Source organism: Candoia aspera, chromosome 3, assembly GCF_035149785.1.
Source record: "Candoia aspera isolate rCanAsp1 chromosome 3, rCanAsp1.hap2, whole genome shotgun sequence".
Taxonomy (NCBI): domain Eukaryota; kingdom Metazoa; phylum Chordata; class Lepidosauria; order Squamata; family Boidae; genus Candoia; species Candoia aspera.
Window position 1 is genome coordinate 64,219,491 of NC_086155.1, and position 12,109 is coordinate 64,231,599.

Consider the following 12,109-nt stretch of genomic DNA (forward strand, 5'->3'; position numbering starts at 1 on the left):
TAGCTTCCCCACAGCTAGAAAGTAGCCCAAATATGCACAGATCCTACACAGTAGTATCAGCACTAGGCACTGCAGTTGGGGAAATGAAAGATGGCAGCAATCCAGTATCAAGCAGAACCATGTAGCTGCTTGGTCTCCCTTCCAGTATTAGAAGCATTGCGAGAATTACTGGGAATTAGCATATTTGGAGGTGATAGCAATGCCAAGTAGGAACACGGTATGTTGGGGGAGGGTGGAAAGGCCGTTGAATTAACGTGACTACATTTTCTACAAGAGTAAATGGATTTTTACAAAGTGAATGTGGCCTAAGAATATCATATAAATGCAAAATATGCCTGCTTCTTCAATTCTGCAAATTGTTCCTGAATATGGCTTTATTTATTTATTTATCAAACTTTATCACTGCCCATCTCCCCCACACAGTTATAAAAATGAAGAAACAGTCTCTCTACCACCACTGGGAAAAAAAAATCCAAAAAGAAAAATGCCCACACAGTAACTCTAGCAAACGTGTTTTCAGTCTGAAATGTGTTTAGATTTATTTTTGTGATATCACATTTCAAAGAGCACAATCCAGAAGCTTCCCTAAATGGGTGTATATTTTTATTTATTTGTTTGCAACAAGTATAATTTCTTTTTCTCCAAGAAAAGAGGGATATATTGAGGCCAGATATTCCCAATTCAGTCCAGCATTTTGAGTTGCTTTATTAGATATTGCAGTTCATCGCATCAACATGTTAAGAGTCATAAAATGTCTTACATACAAGCAACATCTATCCCATGCAAAGCAACTCTTAGAAACATTTTAAAGAGGTCACTTTACTCTGAATTGTCTGTAACTCCCACACCATAGGCAGTGGCTTCCAACCATTTTTTAATAAAATACGGAATTTTTATACTTCGCAGTTCTTTTCACAAGCACTCAAACTATCAGCATTTCTCCGTTCCTGTACTCAAATTTATGTCAATATTCAAGAAGTGAACACTGCATACATTTTTGAAATAAGTTCAGGCTCATCACTTTATATGTTTACTCAGATGTACAGAAAAGGTCTGGGAATCTACTCAAGAGTTGGAATCAGGCCTTGGTGCCAGGGAAAAAAATGAATTGAAGTGAAAATAGTCCTCAAGGCTATGAACAACTTTATCTGTTCAACAAACCACCCTTTATAATGTTCAAGCAAGTAGCAATACAAGCCTTCAGCACAGACATAAAAGAAATAATGTTCTCTAATCACAATCTTTATTTCCTAAAAGTCTTGTATTTAGTATTTTCTTCTGATTTACTGAATTCCAAGAGAGTTATGAGTAGAGTTTAGGGCTGTTTTTTTAAATGCATTCATAACCCTACCAACTAGCCATCTTGCTCCCCATACAAATCCCTGATCAACAAGGCAGCGTCATAAAGTAACATGGCTTTCAAGGGGCTCTATTTCCTCATTTTCCAAGCAAGCAGCATCAGGGCATTTCTGGGCCATACATATAAAGCAAGATTAAAGACCATAAGATGTCTAGTTGCTGATATTGTCATGCAGGAAAAGAAAATCTGAAGCTGCCAAGACAGAATTACAGTGGGAACATGGAATATAAGAAGCAAGAACATGAAAAAGCTCAACACAGTGGAAGATCAAAAGAATCAATTACAAACTCACATCTTAGTCATCAGCAAATTGAAATGGACTGGAATTGGATACTTTCATCAGAAGATCCTACTGTTTATGATTCAGGACACAAAAATTAAGGACATGGCATTTCATGGCCAGGAAGGATACAGCAAGGATTGTAGTTGGATACAGTGCAATCAATTAATGAATAATATCTATTAGACTATTACAAATCCATCCACTTTCCATGATATGAGCTCAAGCATATATCCACCATTTTCCAGAAAAAAATCAGGAATCAGAAATTGCTTCGAAGTCCTGAACCTCATTGATAGGGAACCAGAGGAAATGTGGAATGAAATCAAAGAAGTTGTGGTAGAGTAACACTGAAGGCCTTCAAAAAGTTATTCAGATGTCATGATGTATCAATACCTACAAAGTTAGAACTGTGCAAGCAATGGCTTTCCATGTGACACTCCATGAAAGCAAAAGTTGGACTTTGAATAAGCAGGATAAAAAGAGTATTGATGCTTTTAAATTTTTACACTGGTGAAGACTCCTGAGAATATCATGGATATCCAATAAAACAAACAAATGAATAATAGAACAAATCAATCCAGAGTTCTTACTCAAGGCACAAATTTGAGTAGGCTCAAATTATCATAATTCAAACACCTTATAGAAACATCTCTCTCTTGAGAAGCCTATAATACTGGGAAAGATGGAAGGAAAGAGAAGAAGAGGACAACCAGCAGCAAGGAGGATGGACTCAATTTTAGAAGTGATGGGTGCACTGTTGAAACATCTGAAGGACCAACCTGGGGAAGAGCATCCTGGATAAAGTCTATCTTGATGGCCCATAATCAATCAGTTCTATAATCAGATATTTGATGTTTTAGGGCCACATCAGTCTTGCAAATCATATGTTTCTTTCTGACATCCTTGAATTTACCCTTTCTCTATAGCAGGAAAATAGCAAATAGGCATTTAGGTTGTAGATAGCCATTCAGGCAGAAGCTGCCTCTGTAAACTACACAAAATCCTGATAAGTTTCAAGCATCCACAAATGGAAAATATCCTGTATCTACCACCAGAAAAAATATAAGCTCCTCAAAAACATCTGGTTAGATCAAACTGTGAACAAGATTATAAATCAATATATTTTCCATATACTGTAGTAATGTTTGCCCTCAACTTCTTTAAAGACTTCTCCTACCTCATCCATATATATGAGCATGCAAGAAACAATTCACTTGTCACAATTCACAACCTTTTCTACCCTGGTATCTTCCACTTGTGTAGGGACTGTAGCTTCCAGAATTCCCAATTGTCAGCCATATGGGTTGGGAATTTAAGGAGTTGCAATGCTAACACATCCAGAGGATGCAAGGCTGAGAAAGTCTGATGTATACAATGCTGTGATGAGTAAATATAAATAATATTTTTTTAAAAAATGTATTTTAAGTTTAGACTCTAGGTGATTGCATCAATGTATTCATGTAATTCTTTTGGGAACAATACAGAAGTAGCTTGCCACATTAGCCTTTTGGAATCCTTTTCAACTTAGCAATTTAGCCAACAGCCCTGCTAACATGCTAGTAACTAGGGCTGTGCAGCATTTACTGTAGATCTGACAGGTGCTTCAGAGAGTTTATGGGTGCATATGTAGCACCCGTCCACAACTCTTAAACCAAACCACACTTTTCCTAAGATTCCACTGGAGCTTCAGAGGGCAGCAGCACAATTCCAGGAAAAGACATGGTATTCTCCTCTGCACTTTCCAGCACAGCTTTTCTTTTCAAATCCAAATCTCTGCAGACCCCATGGGTATCTTACCCAAAGATTAACTATGTTTGACGCTGCTTAGCTTCTTTAGTTCAGCCAAGATGAGCTACATGCTGCCACCTAGCTGAGCAGAAATGATATTCCCTTTCTTTTAATAGCCATGAAAAAGATATCTTCTATTTAAATTGGACCAGCCCCTTTAGCCGTGATGATTCAGAACTACGGCCGTTTAAGGCCATTATATCCGAAAGACATGAGTTTGAGGAAATCTGAAAACAAAAGGGAAATAGAGTGTTTGACATTCAGAGGGCCTCACATTTTATTTCATCTATAATAAACAACAAAATGTGGAACATTAAGTCTCTCTTACACAAAATCTACCTCAAGAGAATCCAGAGGTTATGCATCATGGTAACTTAAGATCTATTAAAGAGATCCTACACCAAATACTTTCCAGATGACAAAAGTTATTTATTTAATTATTTATCTATCAAATTTCATCACTGCCCATCTCCCCCCAAAGAGGGACTCTTAAGTAAATAAATGTCTTAAGTGGAAGAGACACTGTGTAATATAAAAGATATCTCCTTGACCAGCCTTCCCTGGAATGAACCATCTTATTCAGAATCTATATCAGCAGTATTAGGGTTGCTAATGGTAGTACATTAAAATGGGAAAGAATCTTCAGTGGGACAGATTTTGGGACTGGAGGGCAGGCATGGAAGTTTGCTCTGAATAATTTGGCTCAAGCTACACAAGTAAGCAAATGTAGCAGTAGAAGCTATACTGATAAAAAATTCATTGCAGGTTTCCCAAAGAAATATTTCATTATTCTCTGGAACCATGGCCCTTCCTTTTTCAGTCACAAGAAGCACATAAAAGGTCAAATGAACCAAATCTAAGACATGAAACATCATATAAAAATGTGCATCCGGAGTTTGTTCCATAAAGTTCATTCTTTGACATTCTTTCATTGCCCATCTAAAAATAATTTGTCCCTGGTAAATTATCTTTTTCTCTGCTCCAAGCTTGTTGAGAGACAAAGAAATCTAAGTGTCTTCTTTAACTGAAACTGCCTCACTCCCACAAACATATTCATATCTACAGCACAAATGTGAAAAATACATATTCTCTTAGAATATTTTGTTTCCTAAGAGCCTTCACCAAGGACATTAAATCTTTTATCACTGGTGTTTCTGCGTAAGAAAAAAAATTCTTTAATCAGGATCACATTGTCTTGTAAAGTAGTAGCACAGCTGTTCTTAATTGTAAATGTTCTAAAGAACTACCACAACCAACTAACATCTCTCTTGATGGCTATCTATTCAAGCCAACATCAAGTGAGTAAACAACAATCTGGTGAAATTAATAGCAGTTGGTAGAAGAAGGCAATCTTTAGGGTTGGCTTTCTATTCAAAAGTTACATAAGTCACGGCCACTTCAAAACAAACTGCCTTTCTAACAGCTCAATTCAGATTATTGTGGCAAAGAGGATACACTGCAGACTCTACCACTAGGCAAGTTTTCTTCCCCTGAACCATAGCCAATGTTGGCTAATCCTAAAAAGCTAAACAGGACAATAACTAGGTAATGCTTAGATGGGAGATCACCAAGGATCTCACCACCAGATGAGATAATAAACCACTTCCATATTGTTGCAAAGAAAATAAAATAGTTATAACCCCACTTGTCATGATGATGAGAAATTGCTTTATCTCTCTAGACTGTTATCTAGAAGCTAAATATGCTGGTTCAGAGATAATAACTGTAGTTAACATAAAGCAGAGGAAGGGATATGGGAGGAATGCACAGAAGATTGATTTTAGTTCTATCTTGAACTGATAACCTGCAAGCTTTGACTATACCTGCCTCATCAACCATTGCTAACCTTCTGGACTGGATAAACCATTAAGCTAATCAGGCTATAGTCTAAAATCCCAGCTCAACTGGGGCAACTGCTGTGGTGAGAATTTTCTAAGGTCAAACTGGATAAAGAGGACAGTTATTAATTATTATCTGAATTGGTTTCAGGCTGTTGTTCTTCAAATTGCTCATTGCACAGAGCAAAGCAGAACCATGTATTTACTCAATGCAGGGAACTAAAATTATTGCATTTTTTATAACCAACAAGAGCATCAGAACATGACTGTATTCATGTCTAACTTAACACAGCTAACAAATGAAGATAATTGTGTGTGCTTGCCTTCATAATTCTTCCCTCCCTCTCTTTCAGTCCAAAAGAAAAAGAAAAAGGAAGTGGTGGGGAAACAGTTTCCAGACCATATGCTATCTGAAGAACCAGTGGTCAAAACCAAGGAAATCTTTTTGCAGAATCTAATCCTTGAATAGCTTTTCAGAATCTCATCCCTGATCTATCCAAAGTACAAAAGTAAGACCTCAGTGTTTCATACTGTTCCTGAAAGCTCTGAGGGTGGTCCAGTTGCCCCTCCACAAATGTTTGTCACTGGGTGACCATTTTTAAGGAGACAAAAACAGGAACTGATTAAACATATAGGGAGGAGCTACTAAGTACATTTCATTTAATTGCAAATGAAATCAAATCACATTTCATTTTTGTCTTAGTCATACCCATTTGTTCTGGTCACACATCCATGTGGCAAGTGGCCCTCAACAAATCACTCTACCGGGACACACAGATCCCCACCTAGAAAAAGCTCCATGTGCCTGTGTTATAGACACACCAAATTTTTGACAAACATCCTTTCCATCATGAAATCATAATTTTAGCCTCAATTTCCCTACATTACGCTCAACAATTTATAGAAATAGTCTCAAAACTTTTTTGGTTGTTCCACAACAGACTAACACAAGCATCCCAGAGGGAAGATGTCTTTATTAGCCAAATCTTATCTACCACAGTTAGACCTAATAAATAGGATAGAAGGGGCAAAACTGCAGAGAGAACTGGCTCACATTTGGCTGCTGAAATGAACTCCTTAAAACTAACGTTCCTCTCATGTAAGGCAAGTGCGGGGGCATCCAAAAAGTAGAAACTCAGGAACAGCAAGACTCTGTTCAAAGACTGCTTTCAAGAAGGACAGCAAGTACCGCCAGCTAACCCAGCTCCATTTTTCCCCCCACAGGAAAAAATAATAATTTGCTCATTATGCCTCTTAAATATATTGCTTCCTTTTTTAAATTAGGGAACATTTATTTAGCTATGCTTACAAGGGGTAATTTATTTTATAAGCCGATCCAGGCTGTTATTTCTGCAAATAAAGATAATGCAGCAAGTAAACATTTAAAGTTTTTGAAGCAGCTAAGATTCTGGGTGTAATTGTTTGCTTCTGGCTTGCCCCTAAGCAGTGAAGTATAAATAGCAGCAATTATAATGTTGCTTGGCAGAATGACTGCCTCCTCCATAGTAATTTATAGTTTATTAGTAAGGTATCAATTCATTTTACCTATCTGGTTGAAAAAGAAAAAAAATTAAAAAGCGGTGCTCCATTTCTGGTTCTCCTAGATCAGTATGCACTTCGATCAGTCCAAAGGCTTCAGAAAACTGGGGCCATAGCCTACAAGAGGTGGGGCCAGAAACTATTTTGGGGAGGTTCATCCCCCCCATTTTACCTAATAGCCCTCTTTAAAACTCAAATAAGAGGGGATTTGAGCCCCATCCCCTCATTCTAGAGCAGTTTTTTTCAAACTTGGCAACATTAAGATGTGTGTCTTCAACCCGCAGAATTCCCCAGCCAGCATGGTGGCTGGGAAGTGTTGGGAGTTGAAGTCCACACATCTTAAAGTTGCCAAGTTTGGAAAACACTGCTGTAGATGCTGTAACACTAGGGCAGACTGTAGACCTTAAGCGATTCCTGTACAGGCTTTGCACCCTATCCTAAATCCAGAGACCTATCTTAGCACTCATATTTACAGTATATCCTGCCTTTAAGCCTGACATAAGTCCTCTGTAGAACATAGCCACAAGTAACTACAATCAGTTGCTTCAGGCATACAAAAATGGAAGAGGAGAAGAAAAGAATTTTAGTAAGGATAAAGAGAAGCAATATCCAAAGATCTGTCATTGGATATAATCAGAGATCAAACTGAAAAAAGGATTGTACTATCATTAGAAATGTTTTTCCTAGTTGGAAAGCACCACTTAACCATGGCATGTTTTGAGAGAATCATCCTTTTTTGTGAACCAAAAGACTGCTTAGAGGTGTGTTTGCAGTGATTCAATATGCATTCCCCTATATCACTATAAAATGATGGCAGGGAGACTGCTTTTAAATCAAACAAAGCCAAATTTTATTTATTTATTTATTTATTTATTATTTTCTATCCTGCCTTTATTATTTTTATACATAACTTAAGGTGGCGAACATACCTAATACTCCTTCCTCCTCCTATTTTCCCCACAACAACAACCCTGTGGGGTGAATTGGGCTGAGAGAGAGTGACTGGCCCAAGGACACCCAGCCAGCTTTCACGCCTAAGGCGGGGCTAGAACTCACGGTCTCCTGGTTTCTAGCCTGGTGCCTTAACCACTAGACCAGACTGGCTCTAAAGAAGAAGAAAAAGAAAAGAAGAGGCGAACTCCCCTCCCATCTCACCAGCTTCTACTGTTTCAGGCTTTCTCCCAGCCATCATCCATTCACACATAGCAAGTGAATCGAACAGGAAGAACTCAACATGAAATTGTGGAGCAAACTAGATGGGTAATTTAGATTTTATTAATGCTTCGTCAGGCACATCCAGTTTGTTCAGGGGGAAGGGCAACAAGCTGGAAAAAGAGGCTGAGAATCCAGGAGAAATGAAAGTGTCTTCTGAATTATTTAATGAGGGGGTTTGTCAGCCTGAAAAGTCAATAGTCTGATACATTCTTGAATTTTTGCATAGGGATGAATACCTACTCCAATGAAACTGAAATACAGCAGCTGTTGATACACGTCAGAAGCTCGTAAAACTGTTTCTTGCACACCAGTATTTGGACTTTTCCATTTCAGATACAGTGGAATGCTCTCTCTCTCTTCCAAATGGTCCTCTACACAGTAAACTACTATGACAGTGAGACAGGGAAGCAATAATCTGTTGCCCTAATATTTATCTTTCCATGTGCAGGGAGTTTGGGGTATGGAGAACATTCAGTTGTTTGAGCAATAGTTGCAGTAATACAGACCTATCTTCCAACTGCAAGGATAGAGATAGCCTCAGATAGCCCAGGACTAGTCCAGGGGAGAACCAGGAACGTTACCATTTTCTCTACAGATTGAACAAACATAATAAAAAAATCACCTCCTTCATTGGTCAATAAACTATCTTTTGCCATTAACAAATAATGTATCTTTAAAAATACTTAGCATCAATCAGCTGTTTGTCAAGCTTATGTAACAGAGTTTTTCAACCAGTATCCTAAAAAGGTACATAGTAGAAGAAATGCCTGATTAAGAGCTGAGAGCACGGGGTTCAATTTTCTCATCAAGTCATGATGCGCATTGGGACTTTGGACCAGTTGTCCCTAGCCTAGAGCCTCACAGGATTGTTTCTAAGAATATGAGGAGAAAATAATAGAAAGGATCACTGTTTGGAGCTCCTTATCAAAAGATTAATAGTCTGCTCCTTCCCGCTCCAAGCACAATGGTTAAAGGTGAAAGGTCTCCTGTGCAAGCACAGAGTCATGTCTGACCCTTTGGGGGGATGCCGCTTTCGCAACGTTTTCTTGGCAGACTATAGAGCAGGGCGGTTTGCCATTGCCTTCCCCAGTCATCACCTTCCCCAGCAAGCTGGGTGCTCGTTTCACCAACCTCGGAAGGATGGAAGGCTGAGTTGACCTGATCTGGCTACCCGAGAATCCTTGCAATACTGCCACCTACCACTCTGCGCCATGCGAAGGCACTATACATCTTCCTAAATCTGAATTACAAAACTTCTGTCAGCTGCCTTAGGGTGAATCTAGAAAGCTTATCATACATGACACAATTTATTCTAAAGCTCTAATCTTTAAAAAGTTTGCCTAAAGAATAATCAAACACAGAATAATGGTTATTCTAAATCATAACACCTACGCAAAACAAGAACAATATTTCATCTCAGGTTAACTAAGTGAATAAATAATCTATCTTTGATAGCTTAAATAAACAAAGCTGCCCTCTGTGCAGGTCCAAGTATGGATCAGGAAGCGTCTGAATATGACAATATGAATTTATGCATGTGCATTCTGAAATAAATGCCACTGAATTTAATGATACTGAGCCCACCTGGGTTGGCATTTCTCAGTAGAGAGCTTAATCATTCTTGATCCTAATAGAATTATCATCATGACTTAGCAATAATAAATGGCTTTAAGTAAGTAAATTTAGATTGTCAGCTCAGCTTTCCACAACCGCTCTGCCCCCCTCCCCCACCCCGCCAAGGACAGGAAGGCATGGCCTTAAAGGGGAAGACGGAAGAAAGGCTGACTCAAAGTATGTCCAATACGATTCAACCCCTCCCTTTTCTTATGGGAGAGCGGGTACCATGTGACCTATCTGGCATTTCTCCAGCAGCCAATCACAAAAATTCCAGCAGAAGAGGCACTTCCATTCATAAAGAGAGTGGATGCCTGCCACAGAACTTTGAAACAGGTATTTGTTCTACCGGTTCATTTTTGCAAAGGAAAAAACTGCTCAGTTGGTTATTTTAAACATTGCACGAAACGCTGAAATCCCACTAGGTTTTTAACAAAAACTGACAGGGGAGAGCTATATATATAATCCTTCTCCTTCCCGCAGAAAGGGCCACTTTTGACACAAACTGAAATCCAGTTCTTCTACAACTGGGATAAATGATGATTTGTCACTGGCAAAACACCCCAGTGCATTTCATCTCTTTTCTTCCATCAGAGAACAATTTGAACAATTTTTCCCACAACCACCCTCATCACCGCTTAACTGTCTTTCATCTCCCCGCAACCCCGCGACCTAGTCACCTGCCCCTATGCCTACAAGAAAATGGGCCACCCACTACTCACGGCAGTCTGCTTCGTCACTATTATCCAAGCAATCATCATCCTCGTCACATTTCCAAATGGAAGGGATGCACCGCTCGTTCCGGCACTGAAACTGGTCCTCTTCGCACTCCTTCCCGGAGCCTGCGAGCGGCAAAGAGAGATCCACATCTTGAATTTCACAGAAAGACAAAGATGCAGGAAAAGGAAAGAAAAAGCGCGCTCGCGCGCGCACGCACACACACAAACGCACACATATACACACACCCGCCGATCGCTCGCAATCCCTTTCTTAGCCGGCAAGCCTCAACGTGCTAGGCCACGATTCTCGCTCTTTAAGCTCCACAGAAAAGGCACAAAGACTATTTACGACGAAGCTTCTCCCCCTCAAAGAATGTCCCGTCCTTCCCAGGGCAGGCCAGTTTTAGGGAGGTGTGATCGATCCTACCCTTGGATGAGAAGGCGATCAGCAAGCAGGTGGACAACAAAGGATCATTCCAAGCCAAGAAAGGCGCAGAAAAGGTGCGGAGCCCCGTCGCTCTCCCGTTTTGCCCAAAAATCTTACACACATTCGGGCACTGCTTGTACCAGGGGGCGACGGGAGCCCCAAAAGGGCCACGGCAGTCTGTCGCGCATTTATTTCTCTAATCCCTGGTTGCATTTAAACCAGGGAAGGGGCGGGAGAAGAGAGGACGAGGAATGAATGGGCAGATGGCGAATGAAACCCGCTTTGGAAAAGATGAAGGAATGATCGCAAGTGAGAGACTCCCGTCCGCCTCCCGTCCGCTTAAAAGATATTGTCACCAGGAGCACCAAGTGGCACCCTACCAATTATTCCGGAATGTTTGGGATGTTCCTCTTTCTACACACACGGCCTCTTGGCGATTCCACGCCACACAATGGCTGTCTCGCCTGTTTACACACACCCCCAGGCACACAACCGGATTCCCCCACGCGTGAGGTCGGGCAGCGCAAACCACACGAGTTCCGAGCAGCGGCACCAGCCCGGAAGCAGCGAACGCGTGGCGCACACTTGCTCGGCAGTCCTGAGCCGAGCCGCCTGTTCCTCCCCCTTCGCAGCCCGACCCACCTTTTGCGATGTGGAGCTTGATCAGGAGCAGATGAAAGAGCAGCAGCCTGGTCAGAGCTGGCCGACACATCGCGCCCCTTCCTTGATGGCTCTCGACCCCGAAGCCGCTGGTCGCACGCAGCCCCACGCGCTACCTTGCCGCCTGTTAACTGCGGGCGGGCGGCTGGTTCCTCCACCGGGTGTGCATTTCAAGCCTACTCGTGACGCTCCCCACAGGGCGGGATTTCAGCGAGTGATCCAGACCTGGGCATGCCCGCCCACAGGCGACCTGGAGGCGGGACCGTGTGGCCAGATAACGGGAAGCAGCGCTGCGCTCTTTTTCGATTTGGAAACGTCGGCGGCGAAGTACTGTGGTAGCTCCCGTGATTATGTTGTTGTTTATTCGTTTAGTCGCTTCCGACTCTTCCTGACTTCATGGACGCCCCACGCCAGAGCTTCCTGTCGATCGTCAACACCCCCAGCTCCCCCAGGGACGAGTCCGTCACCTCTAGAACACCATCCATCCACCTTGCCCTTGGTCGGCCCCTCTTCCTTTTGCCTTCCACTCTCCCTAGCATCAGCATCTTCTCCAGGGTGTCCTGTCTTCTCATTATGCGGCCAAAGTATTTCAGTTTTGCCTTTAATATCATTCCCTCAAGTGAGCAGTCTGGCTTGATTTCCTGGAGGATGGACTGGTTTGATCTT

General features: G+C 41.3%; 1 protein-coding gene across 1 annotated transcript in view; it reads right to left on the minus strand.

The window, feature by feature from the left end:
* The window catches only part of LRP8 (LDL receptor related protein 8), a 207,985-nt gene extending 196,393 nt beyond the window's left edge, over positions 1-11,592 (minus strand). The window contains exons 1-2 of the mRNA XM_063297973.1: positions 11,426-11,592; positions 10,360-10,479 (exon numbers count right to left, since the gene is read on the minus strand). Of these exons, the coding sequence (XP_063154043.1) occupies positions 10,360-10,479; positions 11,426-11,495 (190 nt within the window). The 5' untranslated portion in view covers positions 11,496-11,592. The remainder of the gene's footprint in view (positions 1-10,359; positions 10,480-11,425) is intronic.
* Between the last annotated feature and the right edge of the window lie 517 nt (positions 11,593-12,109).